The sequence below is a fragment of the Kogia breviceps genome, chromosome 8 (genome assembly GCF_026419965.1).
Source record: "Kogia breviceps isolate mKogBre1 chromosome 8, mKogBre1 haplotype 1, whole genome shotgun sequence".
Classification (NCBI taxonomy): Eukaryota; Metazoa; Chordata; class Mammalia; order Artiodactyla; family Physeteridae; genus Kogia; species Kogia breviceps.
Genome location: NC_081317.1, coordinates 1,290,856 through 1,309,724, shown reverse-complemented (window position 1 = coordinate 1,309,724; position 18,869 = coordinate 1,290,856). Strand labels below are relative to the sequence as shown.

At 58.6% G+C, this 18,869-nt stretch overlaps 1 protein-coding gene across 9 annotated transcripts in view; it reads right to left on the bottom strand.

Moving 5' to 3' along the window:
* Positions 1-314: 314 nt before the first annotated feature.
* SEC16A (SEC16 homolog A, endoplasmic reticulum export factor) overlaps positions 315-18,869 on the bottom strand; it is a 33,838-nt gene continuing 15,283 nt past the window's right edge. For 4 of the 9 annotated variants that reach the window (XM_067040265.1, XM_067040266.1, XM_067040264.1 and 1 more), the window contains 24 exons: positions 17,270-17,412; positions 16,582-16,643; positions 16,337-16,475; positions 15,680-15,916; positions 14,484-14,581; positions 13,515-13,596; positions 13,211-13,328; positions 12,939-13,050; positions 12,708-12,813; positions 11,885-12,025; positions 10,862-10,975; positions 10,490-10,682; positions 9,782-10,027; positions 9,208-9,287; positions 8,104-8,256; positions 6,452-6,532; positions 6,224-6,280; positions 5,993-6,104; positions 5,443-5,580; positions 5,079-5,173; positions 4,441-4,515; positions 3,858-3,917; positions 2,849-2,926; positions 315-1,884 (listed from right to left, as the gene is read on the bottom strand). In XM_067040265.1, coding sequence (XP_066896366.1) covers positions 1,819-1,884; positions 2,849-2,926; positions 3,858-3,917; positions 4,441-4,515; positions 5,079-5,173; positions 5,443-5,580; positions 5,993-6,104; positions 6,224-6,280; positions 6,452-6,532; positions 8,104-8,256; positions 9,208-9,287; positions 9,782-10,027; positions 10,490-10,682; positions 10,862-10,975; positions 11,885-12,025; positions 12,708-12,813; positions 12,939-13,050; positions 13,211-13,328; positions 13,515-13,596; positions 14,484-14,581; positions 15,680-15,916; positions 16,337-16,475; positions 16,582-16,643; positions 17,270-17,412 — 2,786 coding nt within the window. In that variant the 3' untranslated portion in view covers positions 315-1,818. The remainder of the gene's footprint in view (positions 1,885-2,848; positions 2,927-3,857; positions 3,918-4,440; positions 4,516-5,078; positions 5,174-5,442; positions 5,581-5,992; positions 6,105-6,223; positions 6,281-6,451; positions 6,533-8,103; positions 8,257-9,207; positions 9,288-9,781; positions 10,028-10,489; positions 10,683-10,861; positions 10,976-11,884; positions 12,026-12,707; positions 12,814-12,938; positions 13,051-13,210; positions 13,329-13,514; positions 13,597-14,483; positions 14,582-15,679; positions 15,917-16,336; positions 16,476-16,581; positions 16,644-17,269; positions 17,413-18,869) is intronic. The other 5 variants (XM_067040272.1, XM_067040271.1, XM_067040267.1 and 2 more) reach the window with 4 other exon arrangements.

Genomic DNA, 18,869 nt, shown 5'->3' with positions numbered 1-18,869 from the left:
CGCACCCAGAAGCCCCTGCTCTCCTCTCCGTCTCGTGGGGACCTTCCCTGCAGAGGGGATCCTAGGAGGCAGAGCGTTGCCCTAGGCCCTCATTGTCACTGCCATCAGGATGCGTCTTCCCATCGGACCCGCCCGCCGCGGCTCCGCCGATCAGAGCGGAGCCCCTTCTTCCTGGGAGCCCCTAACGGGCGAGTCTGGCAGAAGACGGGAAGCAGTGGCCCGGGGCGCCTCTAGAAGCCAATCAACAAAGGGCGGGTGAGGCCGGGGGCTCCCCACGGGCTTCCAATCAACAAAAGGAGACATGGTGAAAGGGCTTGAGAACGCAAAATATTTTATTTAACAATGTGCATTTAGGAAAAATAGCAGCTCCCGCCTCAGAGGAAGCTTCTTGAATCACGTCGCTGGCAGTCAAACACAGAGAACGACGGGCAGGGCTGAGGAGGAAGCCGAGAGCGCCAGGTGGGTCTCGGCCCAGGAACTGCACCGAGCGCTGACCCTGGGACGCGAGAGACTGCCCGTCGACAAGGTCGGCCTCTCCCAAAGGGACGTATCAGTGAAACATTCTGGAAACCGTTCTGTGAGCCCTCCCTAGACGGCAGGTGGCCCAGAGCGGCCCGCGCGGACCCCACCCTCACACAAGCCCTACCCTTGAACTAAAGCCCCGACAAACCGTGTTCCACCAGCGTTCTACAGAAATTATTTCCTAATGATTTTTTTTAAATATTTAAATCTTTTCCTTAGACCGAAGAAGAAAGTGAACAGTTTTAAGAACAGTCGATGAAGCCTTAAAGCTGAGTCCACCAGGAGGAGGTCTTCCTGTGCAGGTTCACAGGCTGAGTCAGCACATTAGCCACGGAAGGTCTCGGTGCAGAAAGTTCAGATTCCAGAGCTTCTCACAAGAAATTATTTTAAGCCACTTTCTTCAAGATGTTACCAACTCCTTAAATGACACAATGGTGAGAGGAAGCCAGACAACTGGACTGCACCGTTGAAAGCGGGCCAGGACACACGGCCTCAGCTGGTCCACAGGGAAAAATCCAAACCAAACTTATCAGCCACAGTTGCGACACTGGTTTGTCAAGTCGGATCAGTGACATCAGAGCTCGAGGCCCCTGGGGCCCTGTCCCAGCGATGGAGCCGCCCCTCGTTGACAGCAGAGCCAGTCCCTCCGGCTGTGTGGAAGCGGCATGGTCCTCGTGAGGCCACGGGAAATTACGCAGGCTGGACACATCTTCGCTACAGGAGATAAACACACGTCAGCAGCGAGGGCCGCTCTCCAAACCTAACGGAATTGTTGCTAAATGAAGCCCATGTTTCCCTTTGAGACGAAGCGTCCTTCCAGGTTCAACAACGCAAGGTGGGGGCTGACCAACTCTGGACGTGCACCCCTCGCCGCGCTCCTCTCTGAGTCAAAGGTGCACTGTTTCCTTCCGGCATCTTAAAGGACCCCTGGGATTTATCTGGCAATAATTCACCGTTAGGTTCTGAGAGATGCCTTAGTTACTGAAAAGCAAAGTCCTCCCGTAGCCAAGATGTTTCCAGCTTCACTTAGTGTAACATCCTCAAATGACTGTGAATGCTGGATCCTTAAATCATTCCTTCAGACGGAAGATTCTAGTAAGTCACAGATTCCCTCTTCTCATCCAGCTTCCTGAAAGTGTGGAATTAATGCTGTCGACACTTCATAAATCACTTCTGAATCGCTGCATCCGTCTCCATTTGGGAGCAGACGGGAGTCGCAGGCAATCAGTCTGAGCTCCTGGTGGAATAACCACTTCAGGGCTCCAAATGCCGATCCAGGACAGGGACCATTCTAGCTCAATATGCTGGGTACTTCCTCTGGCCAATCCTTCCCATCCTTGAACTTCCCGAGGCAGCAGAGGCCTGAAACGACAAAGGACAGCACTGAGCTCCGCAAGCCCGTCCCCGACGGCGGCGGGGGGGCGGGGGGAGGCCCTTGGGGAAGGATCAGCAGGTCTGCGGAACAAGCCAGAACAGACCGTTCTCTCAGCAAACAGGCATGTTCTGTTCGTTTTGTTCTGTTTGCAAGCCCACGGTCACGGACCAAGTCAGTAGCACATCTTGGCATTCCCTTTAAAGGTGCCTGCAGCTTGGTTAGGGTGGTGGGGTGAGGCTGATTCCAACAGCTGGGTGTCTAAAGAGCCCAGGGAGAGCGTGGTCTGGCCGGCCACCGAGGGATGCAAGGGAAGGCGCAGGGGAAGGCCGTGGGCAGAACACAGGCGCCTCCTCCTGCCCCCGCGAAAATGCCAACTGAAATGAAGATCAAGGAGTTTTTGTAAAGGCATAAACTACAAGATGAAGGTTACAGGAGAGAAGAAAACAACGACCAAATCGTGGAATGGAGAAGCAGCTGGCAGCCGGGGATGAAGGAAAGGTGCAGGGGGCAGGAAGGCCCGTCCCCCGAGGCAGCCTGAGGCCGGGGACACGAGGCGGTGAGGGCAGATCTGCCGTGGGACAGGCCGGGGTCGGGTGAGGCTTTGCATCCCGAAAGCCGAGACCTCCCCACAGACCTCTGCCCCCGCTGTGCTCCCCAGAATGGCGGCCAGTCCATCCTCCACAGGCCAGAGCCTGGGAGGGAAAGAAATAAAAGGAAGCATTCGTGACCTTCCCGGCCTGAAGGTCACGAGCTACCAGGGGAAGGGAGGCTGAGGCCAGCATCGGGGAGGGAGTCAGGCCCACCCCACAGCAGTGTCAGCAGGAGCTAGCGGGGGCCTCCCCACCCAGGGAGGCAGCAGAGCCGGGAGGGGGCGAGCGGGCGAGTCCGGGTCTCGCTGGGGGAGCCCCCGTCGGCTCCCACCCGCCCCGGGGAGACAGCAGGGGCACTTACTTGTGTAAACTGAGCGGGGTTGTAGAAGGGCACCGCTGCCCCGGGAGGGCCCCCTGCAGGGCCGAGAGCACAGGGAGCCTGCGAAGCACAGAGAGTTCACCTCAACAACTAACAGTGCACGGCGACTTGTCTCATTTGCAAATACAGGTACTATCTCTGAGAAAGGATTTATAATATCAGTACTTTCAAATGTGCCCCAGAAGCTGCTCAAAGATACTTCTTGCAACGCTGTATTTAATTATCTAATGGGTCATAGAAAAATGGTAAAAACCAAAGCAACATGCAGAGGAGTACAAAGCTTTAGAACCAGTGCACGCACACGAGGCGGCACGGAGCTCTGAGAGGGCACTCAGTGCCAGGGTGAGCGCTTAGTAGGTGCTTTTGATTGCTTTAGACCTCAGGTGTCCAGCAAAATCCAGCGTTTCAATTCACAAATAAAACAAATCACATGAAGCCTTTCTGCCAAGCCGAGGGAAAAGCTTAGTGCCCCAATACGCAGAGAAGATGAAGTATTCCTTTATTTCCCACACAGAGGGACCCCAGACAGCTGTCACTGCCTCACTCCGCCTGCCTAAAATAAACCTTCTCGTGCTTGATCAGAAAACAGAATTCTCTCTTTCAAATGAGAGCATCCTCTCTCTCTCTCTCTCTCTCTCTCTCTCACACACACACACATGCACATACACGCACGCATGCACGCACATACACGCACGCACACACACTCTGAGGCTATGCCTACGGCTAGTCATTTAAAAAAACCACTTCAGAAAGAGCCCAACCACAGAACTTGTTCGTTCACTACGAGCTTCTCGGGGTCGGTTCGGTTGTTGACGTGCCTGGCTACTCAACACCACCCTTTAAAAACTTCTAAAGAAAGGGACACGGCATCCTCAGGCATGTGATGGCTGGGAGGTGACAATGTCAGTGGCCAGGGGCACAGCGACCTCAAAGGAAAGACAGACAAGCCCGTTCAGATCCACGTCCAGTGCACACGGCCAGCCACAGGTACCTGGTTAAAATGCTGGCTCACTTCACGTGATAACGAGCTCAGTGAACTACAGCGCGACAGCTACAAAACAGCAAGAACACACAGATACAGACAAATACAAAAATCAACATGCATGTCACTGCTCCAAGCTGGCAGTTTAATTGCAAAGAGCTCTATGACGCTGTTAGGATCAGTACAGCTCGATGGGGAAAAAGCCAGGGTTAGCCTGAAACTCCTATTTTCATGTACGGTTTTTACTGGAAACGACCCCTGGTTGCGGGGAGGGAGGTCTGCCCAGGCCTGGGCCCAAGGCGGCCAGACCTCGTGCCCCGCGAGGGACCGAGGACAGGAGAGCCCGGCAGAGGGGCGAGCCCGGCTGACGAACACACACGCAGCCCCTCACTCTAGCCAGAGCTCCCAAACGACTCTGCGGAAACAAGCGTGACTTTTTTAAGGAATACAACACTTTCTGAGTTCTAGAAAGTTTCTAAGCTGCCCTTTTCCTACCCATTAACTTAGTTTTAAAGGAAGAAGCCATCTGGACAATAAAACGAGCTTCCCCAGCCCAGACCTTGAGCAGACGCGCTCATCGGGCGCCGTTTACCTCTCCTCCCTGGGAACCGTCCGCTCTGGAGGGTGGCCGTTCAGGTCCAGGGAGCGACGCCGCAGAACTGGGCACCTGCCGGGACAGCAGGGAAGGCCAGCTACTGCCAAGCCCGTGCGTCGGAGGCACCCACCGAGGCGGGACCCCCCAGGACGGCCGGCTCTACCCCACGGGGCACTCGTGCTGAGGGGCTGTGAAAGGTGCCGCGCGGACCTGCTCTTCCAACACCCGCAGCGCGTCCCTACCGAGCGCCTGCCGCGAGCCCCACCGCGGCCCTGCGATCCGCGCCCTCGTCGGCCCGTCCACAGCGCAGGACGCTGAGGCTCAGAGGCGCTGAGCGACCCCCCACCTTTAAAAAGCTAATTACTGGAGAACCAGGGCTGAAATCCAGGTCCACCCAACCTCAGAGACCAAACTCCAAACGACCGCGGTGCACATACACGTTACGATCGTTCCAAAAAAACCCTCTTCCCTGTAAAAAGTTCAGCGAGACAAAACTACTAGGTAACGCGCGTGTGAGCCACACCGTAAGCTCTGTGCACACGAGACTCTGTAGAAGCTCGGGGCCGCCTCTTGGGTCGGGGAAGGGGGCAAATCCCCAGTGCCCGACCCGCAGCCGGGGCCCCGGCCCCGCTCACCTTGGGCTCCGAGGCGGGCTCTGGCTTGGCCGGCCCCCCCGCCGGCGCCTGCCCTTCCCTGCCAGCCCCCTCGGCGGGGGGTGCTTCCTCTGCATCTGTGAAGGGGACAGCGGAGGAGGTGGTCACTCGTCCACCCCCACCCCCTCCCCCTCCCCCTCCCCCCCATCTCTGGGGCCCAGAGGGAACAGCCCCAGGGCAGAGCTGCACCCAGGTCCTCAGGCAGACAAGCACAGGGGAACCTCGGGCGCTGTGCATGTGGGTGAGTAGTTAGTTCCTCTTAAAAGAAGATTAAGGCCAGAGGCTCTCAGAAAGAGGCCAAAGGTCAGAAGCTGCACACAGACAGCTGCTCCCGAGCTGTGCCTACCTGGGTTTGGTCCGAGCAGGTGTGTGGGAATTGGGAGTGGGGCCAGTGGTGCAAAGAAGTCCGCGGGAGCAAGGGCTGGCTCGCTCCGCTGGGGGCCCCCGGGGTTCAAGACATCCACGTAGCGCGCTCGGGCTCGGGCTGCCACGGGGAGAGGGAGCGAGGTCACCCCGCCGTCCTCCTGGTGTCCGGAGAGCGGCGGGCCAGGCTTCCGCTCCCGGGGAGGCCGGGCCCGGAAGGGGGGGGCCCCTCCTGGGGCACACTTGCTTGGCTTCCGCCCGGGTGAGGGGTCCCACTTCATACCACGGCGTGGCCGATCGCATCTGCTCCGCCCTTAGCTCCCCGGTGATACGACGGTCCACCCGGGACCGCCGAACTCTCTAGAGAGCTGGCCCCCCACCCCGCCAGGGACTCGTGCTCAGAAAACCAGTCCTCCTCCTGGTGGGAAACTAACTACCACCTCACGGGCACGTTGTCATCGCTGAACTCTGGCCCGTCCGTAGGACAAATAAATTACCCAAGTGAACTCTAATGGCTGCTTGGCCGTCGTTACCTGCTTTTCTAGAATACATGTTCACAGCAGGTCTGGGGGGCCCTCCAGGACCAGGGTGGGCAGCTTGCAGAGCCTTGGGAAGGGATGCTGGAGGTGGGGGCGGAGCCTTCTTCTGCGGAGGGAAAGACCACTGCGGGGTCTGCGCGCCGACCCGGAGCCCACGGGGACCCCTGCCCAGGGCGGGGCTCCCCTCCCCGCCTGGCCACAGCGAGCGCCTGGGTCCCGGCTCACCTCCTCCTCCGGCTCGTTCGTGTCCACCCAGCGGTTCTTCTTTTCGTCCCAGACGATCTGCCACGATTGTGAAAGGTAAACAGAAAACTCAGTAGCAAAAGCTGGACAGAATGAGAAATCAGAACCTGGCGGCTTCCGAGGCGCCGGCTCAGGTCCGTCCGGAGCCAGGCAGACGGACGCGCTGCTGCGGGACCCACCGGCCCCCCCGGGCCCCCCCGCAGGACGCACCGATTTGTTCTTGTCGTCTGGCAAGTAAGCTTCCGTCCTCTTCTTCACAGGCAGCCAACGAGAGAACCAGGACTCGCCGCTCTGCACGTAAAAACCATCGGAACCACCCTGAGGACGTGGCGCTGAGCGCGAAGAGCCCGACACGCAAGGGCCGACCGAGCCTGTGTGGCCCACGCGCCCCACGCGCCCCACGCGCGCGCGGGCCCCGAGCCTGGAGGCGGCAAAGCCAGAGACAGGAAGCAGATGTCGGGCCGGGGCCGGGCCGGGCGGCAGCGAGTCTGGGGGGCCGGGCTTCCGTCTGGGAAGACGAGAAAGTCCCGGGACGTGTGCACGACAGTGCGCTTGAGGCTCCAGGGCCAGGCGCTTAAAACGGTTAACGTGGTACGTTTTCTGTATACTTTGCCACACTTAAAAAAAAGTTAGAAGGGCTTTTGCCTCTTGGAGCTTTTCCTGTCTGAATGCCAACAAATCAGCAGCCTGAGCCATCCCCCTGCAGGAGTGGCGACGGCTGGGGGGTCCGTGTGGGCTCTAAGAAGAGGCCCTCGCGCTCCAAGGCTGGCAGAGATTGGGCTCCAGGGACACTGACTTTATTCTTCATACGCTGCACTTGACGTCTACCACAAAAGGCAGCAGCAAATCCACCCCCTCCCCCCACCCATTCCTCTGGATCTGCGGCGGCGCGGGCGGCCCGGTGCTGGGGGGAGCAGTCCCCTGCACGTCACACCCCGCCTGAAGGTCCTGCTCTAGCTACCTCATGGCCCGTGCACGTTTTGAATCACACTTTTGTTTACGTGAGACAGTAGCCGTAAAAAGCCGCCCACGGGCTGGAGAAGGCGTGCACACACACACACACACATCCGGGAGAACCTGCGTCCACAACGTGCAACGCCTGCCGACCTCTGAGGACCCCACGAAGGACAGGAGGAGGCCTGAGCCAGCCCCACACAGATGAGGACGGGGAGGGGACAAAGCACACAACCCCACAACGAAGCGTCACTAAGCCCAGCAGAATGGCCGACGACGCGGCCCCCGGGGCGAGGACGGCCGCTGGAAGGGGTGCCTGGCAAACCCACTGAGGAGGACGCGCTGGCAGGACGTTCTAAAGCCAGACACACAGCTGTCCTGTGACCTCGGGACACACCCAAGAGAAACAAGGGCATCTGCCCCCAAAAGACACAGACGAGAACGCTCGTGTGGCTTTATTCCTAATAAGCCCAAACTAAAAAGACCCACAAATGTCCGGCGTCGGGAGAAAGGATACATAAAACCACGGCGTACGCACACCATCGACGTCGCTATACCACAGATGACGAGAAGGCACCTCCTTCACGCGAAGTGAAGTTCGGGAAGAGCCGAACCCAAGCACTGGTGACAGAGGCCAGCGCAGGGAGCACCCTCTGGGGAGGGGTGGACGGGCCCCGGACCCACGGGCGTCCGGGAGGCAGGCACGGCTCCAGCTCTGAGCTGGCGCGCTCGCACGTGGACACGGACACAGAGACGCTCGTGCTTCACCACACGCCTACCGCCCCCCGGGAACACGCTCGGCTTCATTTAAACAGAAACACATTCCTTGTCCTCGCCTCGGCGTGAGGACAGGGGAGCCGAGCCCCTGCCCAGCCACCGGCCCCGCCCAGCTGGGGGCCGCGAGTCACCTTCTTAGGCTCCTTGGTCTCCTTCTTGGCTGCCTGGACAGGTCTCTTCAGGTTGGGCGCGGGCGGCGGCGGCGGAGGCGGCTGCAGGGCCCCTGAGCCGGCGCCGCCCCAGCCCGGAGACGACTCGGAGCCCCGGGACGTCCTTGAGGAGTCCTGTCCCAAGGTAACACGGAGCACGCTCACCGAGGGCGCCTCCCCAGGGGCTCTTAAGACTCTACCGAGAGGCTACGTCACTACGGCGAGCAGAGCCAGGCAAGGAAGGGCTGGCGAGAGCGGCCCCCGCTTCCCCGGGGCCGACTGGGCTTAAGGGCAACGTCTTCTAGGAGCATGAGGGCGCTCACGGGGCGGATTCGGGAATCCTACGGGGCTGCTGGGCTGGAGGAGACGGGATACGTATGTGCACCGAGGAGAAGACCGGCTAGAGGGGGTGGCCGTGGGCGTTTTAAAAGATAGAAGCGTTTAAAAAAATATTTATCCCTGGGTTGAGACTCTGTTTTCAACACAGTTAAACTCTCATTTTTACTTTCACAGGGACAGAATATTTTAACGGTGGAACACGTAAGGAGAGTTTAAACTACAGCAATCGCCTGCTGATGAGATGCCCCAAAAGAGCAGGGTCTCTGTAAAGAAGCTTCCAGAAGGCAGTTGATATAAACACGTTTACCCTCCTCCCACCGTCACTGGGATCACAGCACACCCAGGTGGTACTGATATCAAGCATGTCTGATAAAATGAATCTTGATTTTAAGAAACCCACTGAAAATTTTACGAATTCTATCGTAGAAAGAGATGCAGAAATCAGGGAAGTTTTCCATTTTAGAAAAGTTAAAATGGACAAGGTAGTTTCACTGTAGATGAGCCTTTCTTCTCCTTAAAATACCTACTTTTACACTCCGTTAAATCATCTTTCCCCCTATTAATGTGTTCATCAGCTCTTCACACTTTAAGGATTCAAGTTTTCTCTTTAAGAAACGATTCAAAAGATAATCCGATAATTTTAAGTATTATCTTTCTATTTACAACTTAGGAACAAAGAGTTTGAGTACTTATTCAGTGGAGTTCATGAAAAATAGCTTAAAAAACAAAAAAGAAGTGGGACAGTACCACATTAGCAAATTTGCCAGCAAAATCCTCTTGTAGCTCCGACAGCGCGTTTCTGCCGGGTGCCTCTTGCGGCGTCATTGCTGTCAAGGGAAACGAGAGCTCCTGTGACCGCGGCACCACTAAGCCCACAGCAAAGGGAGCAGGCGCGGCCGAGAGACGCTGCTGGAGACGCGCACAGCTCCTCTGCCCCGCCTCCCGATGCGGGCTTCACAAACCACGAATGGAATGTTCCTAAACCCGCGAGAAGAGTTTCTCTTTTCCAGCCAGGCCATCCAGGTAGACAGACGGTCAGGGACAAGACCGCCCTCCAGCAGGAGGGTCACAGCCTCCCCAGTGCGTCCACAAAGGCTGCAGGCGGGCAACCCCCGGCCACGCCCTGGACACCCACTCCCGCCTCACGTCCCAACAAAAGGTCAAGTCACTGATCTTCAATCAGCTTCTAGGACTTCTGGTATACACTAAGGGACGTACTTTGCTCCAAGTCTGAACGACTTAAGTCTCTCCTACCAGTTAGCTCCTTCAACGCCAAAGCCAAATTTAGCTCTGCTCTCCACATGGCACCTCGCAGACCCACCTGCGTCCTGGCTCCCGGCCTCCGGGAGCAGATGGTCAGTCTCTTGGAGAGATGGTGCGCCAGACGGCAGGCCAGGCCCTGGGTACGGAGCCACAGGATCAGGCCCAGGGGGCTCTGGAAAGCCAAGTGCAGCCCCTGGGGGTCCACAGCCAGGGCCCAGCTCGACAGGGCCCGCGGGGGGTGGTCCTGGGAACATCAGCGCCCTGGTGGGGAAGGCCGGCTGACCATCGGGGAGCGTCAGTGGAGCTGCAAGGAGACGGCGGAGAAGAGAAAGCCTGAGGTTACATGCTCACTCCAGTGACTTCCGCAGGGCACGTTTCCTTCACCGAGGGCCGAGGAACCAACCGTCCAAGCCGGGCTGTCACTGGTTTAGGGAAGCGGGACACATACTTTTCAGGGCCGAGGGGAGGACCTCACCCAGCCCAGCACAGGGCGTGGGCCGGGCGCTAAGCCACAGCACGACCGCGGCGAGCAGCCAGCCGCCCGGCCCAGGGCCGGCTCTGCCTCCGCGGAGCTCCCCCTCCTCCTGCACCGCCCGCCTGCTCAGCCAGACCTTTAAAGCCGCGAGGCCCAATGGGCTCACCAAGGAAGGGGGGACAAAGAGGAAGCCGAGGGCCGAGGCGGCAGGACAGGCGGCCCGACTCTCTGGGCAGCCAGACAGGGACGCTCCACGTTCAGAAGCAGGTGCCCCGGGCGGCGCGGGCTCACCTGAGGGCAGTAGCCGCACGTCCTGGCCCGAGTGGTCAGCGCCGGACACAGGCGGCGCCAGCAGCCGGTTGTCGGTGCCCAGGCCCGCCGGCTGGGCGGGCGCTGGGCCACCACACGGCCCCGCCTCGGAGCACGGCGAGCTGGGACAGCGCGGGGGGAAGGCTCTGTCCAGACTCCAGGCCGCGGTGCCCTCCTGAAGGAGAAGGACCTCAGGCGTCTCCACGCCGGCCGCCGACCCCGCGGACCCGCTATGCTCCAGGAGCGCCTTCCCCTCCCGGGCACCGGGCGCCGCCAGAGCCGAGCCGCTCACACCCGCCACCTGCAGCGTGAACGTGGCTCCCCGTCGGGCTCCACGACCGGAGCCCAGCGCACCTTGACCTGCTTCTCCACGAGCTGCAGCTGGACCAGCCAGGCAGGCTCCGTAGCGGCCTCCTCCTCCGGCTTCTCCTTCAGCTGAGGGTCAAAGAGGCGCAACTGGGAGGCGACCTGGAAACACACGCAGGTGAGGACCCTGTTCCCTCCCACAGGTGACGGCGGCCACACCGTGCCTTCAAAGCCCACCGGGAGGCGGAGCGAGTGCGCCTGCCACGTCAGGGACGCAGCCCCATCCGCCGCGGGGACCTCCGTGAGGCGGGCGGGCTCCCGTGGCCCGCGCCTGACCGCCGGGAGCGCGAGCGCCCTCTGCACCGGCCGCCCAGCCAGCGGCACGGGGCCCGCGGCGTCCGGGCCCGCAGGAGCTGAGCCGGCCTCTGCCCAGCTGCACTCACCGAGGTGCCGGCCGCCCTGGCAACGCTCACGCCCTGGGGGGCAGCAGGCGGGCACGGGCCCAACACGCCCGACCTCGCCGTAACGGCCGAAGCTGCCAGATGGAGACAGGGGTCCGGAATTACCCTGTTTCTGCATGCGTCCCGAAGTTCCCGTAATAAAAACATTTTTGGTATCACGTGAACACGTTCTAAAAACGAAGCTCCAGGTGGAGAGGAGCGCGCTGACGCGGCGCCCCTGGTGCCGGGCCCCGGAGGGAGGGTGGTCACGCCGTCTCCGTCTTCCGGACCGAGAGCCTGGGGCCGCAGGGCCGCAGCCGGGGCCCACCCCAGGCTGCGGCTCCTGGACCCTCACAGCGCTAAGCGCGAGGCGAGGACGCCTCGAGACACGCGCCTCCTGCAGGCGGGGTCCTTCGCATGTCCAGGCTCACCTCCAAGTCTCTGCACGAGGCGCCCCAAGGGCTCCCGTGCGGGACTGCAAAACACCAACCACCTGCCCGAGAACACGCAGGATCTTCACTTGGCCGAGCAGGCGGTGCCAAGCGCCTCCGGTCACGAGCACCGCGTGACCACGTGGCCCCACGGGGCCCCCCGTGCCGCGCGGGGGCAGCGACATCGAGGAAGACGTTACCTGAAGCAGCTGGCTGAGCAGCACTGGGGAGTGTCTGTGGGGCTGCGCCAGGATGCTCTTGGCGATCACCTCGCAGTAGTGGAAGGCCTGCGTCGCAAGCCCCATCTCAGCCAGGCGGCAGCAGTACATGAACTTAAACACCTGAGACGGACAGACGGGCGAGCTGAGCGGTGCTACGCGCCCCCTCCCGGTCCCTAGTGTCACCTGCGCCCTCCCGCAGGCCGACGCTGCCCTGGACGTTCGCATCCCTCCTGTGCGTCCCCAACGCCTGCCCACAGCAGAGCTGGGCCCGTTCCCTGAGCTACTTTACATCAGAGTAAACAACTAAGCTTCTGAGAAACTCATTTTCTCTCTTCAGCACCCTTAACAGAGCCGTCAGGGCTCTCGACCGCCGAGTGACCACGGAGTGACCACGAGGCGCCACCACGTGCACGCGCTCCACGACGACCGCCTCTCGGGAGCCGCCAGCGCAGTCACCCTGCTCTGCTGGCACCGGTGCTCTGCCCCATTTCAGACACACACGCACAATCCCGGTCAGACACCACCCTCCCAAAACATGGTCCACAGCGGACAGAAAAGTACTTGAAACCAAACACTAAAAGTTTTTAATACTTAAAACACTAAGAACCAACATGCTAACAAAATTCTCAATTTGGCAAGCTTTAATTCTCAAACATTACAGATCAAACATCTCCTCGAGATTTCCAAAAACACTTCATTGTTCTCTGCACGTTTTGAATAAAACCCCAAAATGACTGCAGTCCTGTGAGCACCCACTCCCCCCCGCCCCCCGTCAGAGCTGGAGCCGTGGGGCTCCACCCACCTGGAAGCTGGGCCAGGAGCAGGTCTGCGCCCCCAGGGACTGAGCGTACTCATAGGCTTCTGTCCTCTGAATAGCTTCGTTGGTCGCGAACTTTAAAAATGGCAAACTGTGGAGGGCATGAGCGGCTGTCACCTTTGGGCGGGTCACCGAAGCGCCAGTCTGGGTTAGCCGTGGGAGGGGCTTTTCCTTTCTAGGCAAAAGGGATGCCCCTATAGCTATGCAATTCCTCACCTGTGGTTTGATCCAATTAAAACAAGTTTTGTGGTTTTCTTGGTATAAACCCCAAATCCAACCTGGGCCACAAGGTAGCAGAAGTGTGCAGCATCGAGGAGTCCTCTCGAGGCTGAAGGTACATAAAGCAGGCGGGCCTCGGTCACAGGGTCTTCCGGAGGTCAGAGCGCTCACAGAGACACCAGAGAGACCCCAGACGGAGGGACAGTCTCGGGGTCCCGAGCATCTGACGGCAGCCCCAGGCCCGCCTTCTATGTCGGCATCTGACCTACCCAGAGTGTCCCCCATGGTGGCCATCGCCCGGGCTTCCACGTCCACGTTGTTGCTCAGGTTGGACAAAACCATGGCCAGATGCGGTCGCCAGTCTCCCCACTTCTCATCTCCACAACACTGAAACCAGAGACAAGCAAAAAACCCTCACCCTTGGAACACACTGCCATCTCAACTCTGCAGTGCTCCAGCTCCAGGAGCAGGATGGCAATGCTGGCCTCGTGGCCTGGGAGGCGCGCCCTCCCAGGAACGGGCTCTGGGCAGACGGCTGAGCTGCGGAGGCTGCCGCGAGGACCCCCTACTGACCGTGGATGCGGCTGGCATCCGCCCGGACATCAGCTGGTAGACCGTCTGCAGAGGGTCGTTGATCGGAAGGCTGTTGGCGAACCTGGGCAGATGCGAACAGAGAAAAAGCCCGAACTCAGGCTGGTTCAGTAAATGGTTCAGTAAGCAGGACACGAGAAACGAGTCTGGTCTCATCTCAGACGCTTTGGTGACCGGCTTGACGCCTGACCTGGGCCAAGTGTACACACTGCAATGTTTTTAAAAGGCCGTAAAGGGGCTTCCCTGGTGGCGCAGTGGTTGAGAATCCGCCTGCTAGTGCAGGGGACACGGGTTCGAGCCCTGGTCCGGGAAGATCCCACGTGCCGCGGAGCAACTGGGCCCGTGAGCCACAACTACTGAGCCTGCGCGTCTGGAGCCCGTGCTCCGCAACAGGAGAGGCCGCGATAGCGAGAGGCCCGCGCACCACGACGAAGAGGGGCCCCCACTCGCCACAACTAGAGAAAGCCCTCGTGCAGAAACGAAGACCCAACACAGCAAAAATTAATTAATTAATAAACTCCTACCCACAACATCTAAAAAAAAAAAGGCTATAAAGGATGCAGACGACTGAATTCACTGAGATTTTTTTTTTGGGGGGGTCACACTGCGCGGCATGCGGGGTCGTAGTTCCCGAACCAGGGACTGAACCGGGGCCCCTGGCAGTGGAAGCGCACAGTCCTAACCACTGGACTGCCAGGGGCTTCCCCGCTGAGATTTTATAGAATTTTAAAAAAATTAAAAAATTTTATAGAAGTTAACAAAAAAATTTAAATCCTTTAGCAACACAACCCGAGGACGAGGGCCCAGCAAGCCCACAGCCATGGGTGGCAGACGGGACTCCCCAGCTTCCTCCGACAAGGGTACCGGGACCAAGGCTTCCCAAAGCTGACGAGGCCTGGAGCCCCGCCCGCAGGCGCGCCCGGAGACAGTCCCCACGGCCGGACTCCTCACCTGGTCATGACTCTGGCGTGCGTCCGGCTGTCCATCTTGCTGGCAAGTAACAGGGCGTGACCCCACAAGCCGTTCTTCATCGCGGACTCTAAAGCATCCTGCAAAGCATTGAGAGGTTCTCTGAACTCTGAGAACAACAGGAGCAACAGAACGTGTGTCGTCCCGCGTGGTCAGGAAGGAGGAGAGGGCTCAACTGCAGATGAAAAAGCAAACGGATCAAAGGCTCCAACACACACGTTTCCAGTTCAAAAACGGAAGACCGGGTGAGTTCCACCGTTCTCGCTGGCCGCGGAGTCCCTGCGGGAGGAGGTCTCCGTGTAGGTACCCCGCCTTCATCACCAGCACAGAGGACAAGCACACCGTCAGAACCAGGGACGATGGAGAAGCAGCACCGCCTTCTCTCACCTCTCATCTCCGCCACGAGAAAGGTCAGGGGGACGTGAGCTCCCCAGGCCCTGAATGACCCCTGGGCCCTGAGGGCCTGTGCTCAGCACCGACAGGGCCTTAATTACTTCAGCCTCCCCGTATCCAAAATGATCTGGGCCGCAACTCAGAAAACTTCTGACCAGGAAGCAGGAATGTTGCAACAGAGAAATGGTAATTAAATGTAACAGATCAGAAGACTTCAACTAGCTGCAAAATGACCACATTAAGATCATTTAATCACCAAATACGGGTTTGCTGAGTCTATCACAACATAAAAGTGCCACGAACTCTGGGCCCGCCAGACCCCCGCTGCCAGAGCCCAGCAGGCGCTCCAACTGTGCACCCCCCGCGCCCAGCTGCGCCACCAGGTGCCCCACGGAGCAAACCCCGGGCGTGTCCCCAAGGCGCTCCCCACCTGGGCCCGGGCTGTGCCCAGCACCCACTCGCGGTGGCGCGGTGCGCTCACCCTAACTGCGTGAGAATGTGCTGCCTCTGTGTCACGCACGTGTTTACCCCGAGACACGCTACACACAGCAGGGGTGCAGCCTGAGCTCAACCCACGTGTCTGTCAGATGACTAAGGACGGATCCTGCACGTCTCTGACACCAGCAGTACTGGAGAAGCCACTATTCGCACCTTCAGAGACATGACGCACGAGGTGCCAGACAGTCTTTGCAGAACAAGACCCCGGCAGCACGTTCCGCTCTAGACGCTGGCGCCCCGAGAGCAGGCCCTGCCCCCCGCCCCGCGCCCGAGCTCGGGCCGCTCACCTTCTTCCGGCCGTAGAGCAGCAGCTCTCGGAAACGCTCCGTGTCTTTTTCAAGGGTGGTGGCAGCCTGGCTGTCAGTGAGAAACGAGAGCTGGGCCTCCCCAGACTCCTCCTCCACTTGCTCTGCAGGCTCATGAGTGAAATCAATCAGGTTGGCCTCACTGGGCGACTTCCCAGGAAGCCACACGGTTCGGTGGTCTCGTAACAAGAGTTCCGCGATGTCTGTGCCCACCACGGTCTGCAAGGGGCGGCAGGGGCAGGAAGGGAGACAGGCTTAGCCACAAACAGCACCCTCCTGCAGGAGTGACAGGACAGCCCCGGTCCTGGTCGGGGGAGACCCAGAAAGGGCCTCCGCAGGCGAGTGACTCTGACCACCTCGGCACAGAGCCGCTCCCGACTCGGCCGGGAGCGAGGCGGGCCGACCGCACGCACTGGACAGGCTGACGATGGGGAGCCCAAACCTCCCTTCACCCCGAACCACGCACCCTGCTTGGCTCTCCCGCGTCCCCAAATCACTGCCGAGACACTCGTCCTGGGGGCGCCCCTGGACAGTAGAGCCTGGTACAGAAATCCTGCCTAGTCCTCCCTGGGGGTGCTGAGGTCTCCCAGGACTAGAGGCCTACGAGAAGAGCAGTTCCACAAGGGAGGAGACACATACCCCGTTCTGCCTGCATAACAGAACAATAAAGCTCCAGAGAAGACTTGCGGACTCTTTGTCAATTAAATTTTCGTTCTGTAAACATTTTGTAGCTTTGCTCTGTGCAAAATTAATAACATCCACTTTATGGGTGTCATCTCTGCAAAAAGAACACACACTCGGTGAACAGCAGCCACTGCATCTGCGAGGCCATGCTCGGCACCGCCAGCAGACAGGCACCACGGACGCTTTCGTGGGGCACGTACTTGCCGAGAGGCCCCGGGAACGCCCGCATCTCCTCCTGCTCCGGCGTGTGTTGCAGCAAGGTCTGAGGTGGGGACAGGAGAGGGGACAGAGAGAAAGCTGTTCACGGGGGCAGGCAGCTCAACGCCCGGCCTGGCTACATCGGCAGACGCCATCCTCAGGACGGCCTGTCCCGCCAAGTGGGGAGGCAAAGCCTCCACCACGGAGTACGGGCATCTTGTTCCACAACAGTGACTCCCAAACTTTGTTTAAGCAGTGAGGCCGACCCGCCCGGACTCTGAGGCAGGGCCTGGATACATGTGACGGAAGAGGCCTGCCAGGGCACCGAGCAGGGTGCCCCGTGCCAGCCCCCCAAGATCATGAGGCACCTCTGCCCACTCTCCAGAATCACCAGTAAAATGAGCACGGACAGGGTCCCCACTCCAAAATCAGAAATTCAAATAAACATAGAAAACGAACGTACAATAAAACCAAGTCTGACACAACACCCAGAGCAGATTCTTAAAATGCTGACTTCCGGGAGGAAACAGATGATCAAGCGGAATTGCAAGAATCCACAAACCGAAGATTCACGGAAATAAACATTTCCCAAGCTTGTTTTTTCAGACAAGGGCACACAAGTTGAAGACGAAAAACTGCAAAGCTCGTGCGACCTGAAGGGCGACGCGCAACTTCTCCCCGTGGAGTTACCTCCATGCTGTGAATTTCAACCAGTGCAGGCTGTCCTTCTGAAGGCAGATTTGGAATCACTTTGATGAGCTGACCCCCAGGACCGAACCTGGCACAGATATGAGGCACTGAGAATTTCTCAGGAGAAGTTGGTCTTGATGGAGCTACATTTAAATAAAATGAGAAAGAAACAACCAGTATGTCACTTTTTTGTTTGAAACACTTTTAAAAAAAATCAATTTATTTATTTATTTATTTTTGGCTGCGTAGGTTCTTGTTGCTGCGGCGCAGGCTTTCTCTAGTTGCAGTGAGCGGGGGCTACTCCTTGTTGCAGTGTGTGGGCTTCACATTGTGGTGGCTTCTCTTTGTTGCTGAGCACGGGGTCTAGGTGCGCGGGCTTCAGTAGTTGTGGCTCGCGGGCTCCAGAGCGCAGGCTCAATAGTTGTGGCGCATGGTCTTAGCTGCTGCATGGCATGTGGGATCTTCCCGGACCAGGGCTCAAACCCGTGTCCCCTGCGCTGGCAGGCGGATTCTTAACCACTGTGCCACCAGAGAAGCCTATGTCACTTTTTAATGCTTCTGAACTAAATCAATAGCTGAGATTTTCAAGATGCCCATGCAGCTGGAATCACAGATTATCAAGATGAACTGACTTTCAACTATAGTTAGTAACCGTTAAATATCCTATTAAAAAATAGAACTTAAACGTATGTCAGAAAAACATTCTAACCGTTAAAAGTGAGAATAGGGCTTCCCTGGTGGCGCAGCGGTTGAGAATCTGCCTGCCAATGCAGGGGACACGGGTTCGAGCCCTGGTCTGGGAAGATCCCACATGCCGTGGAGCACCTAAGCCCGTGAGCCACAACTACTGAGCCTGCGCGTCTGGAGCCTGTGCTCCACAACGGGAGAGGTCGTGACAGTGAGAGGCCCGCGCACCGCGATGAAGAGTGGCCCCCGCTCGTCCCAACTGGAGAAAGCCCTCGTACAGCAACAAAGATCCAACGCAGCCAAAAATAAATAAATAAATTAAAAAAAAAAAAAAAGTGAGAATACTCTCCTCTAAAATGAAAGCGCTCCTTTAAACCCACCAGGGTGCACTGTCTACGGAGAGCTGTGCTCGTGTCTCCTGCTCTCAGGTGGCCCCTCAGCCCCTGCGCCCTGAGCATCGGGGGAGCAGCAAGGAAAATGGCCAAGAGTGAAACACCTCAAGCCAAACAGGAGGTGAAATTTTAAATCAAATAACGCCTTGAGAAAGCCCATTATTTTGTACTTTATGCCGTCACGTTCTAGAGCTTCGCATACTTGTGCAGTTTTCTGAGAAACAGCATCTGATCAAATATCTCAAAGGCGAGTTGAGAACGTGGCCTGTGTGATGAGTGTATGAGCTGGAGTTTTTCAGGTTTCCTCCCAAGATCCATGTACCCGTGTGGTCGGCTCTGGGGCTACACTGAGGCCCTGCCCAAGAACGTTGGCAGGGGAGCCTGAGGTCAGAGTCACACTGAAGTGGACACGATGGACAGGCCAGGCAGCTCCCAGGCCTGTGAGCCAAACTGCAGCCCGAGGGGCACCAGCAGCCCAGTGTGGCAACTGCTGCCCCTCAGGACGGGCACGTGGTGGCACA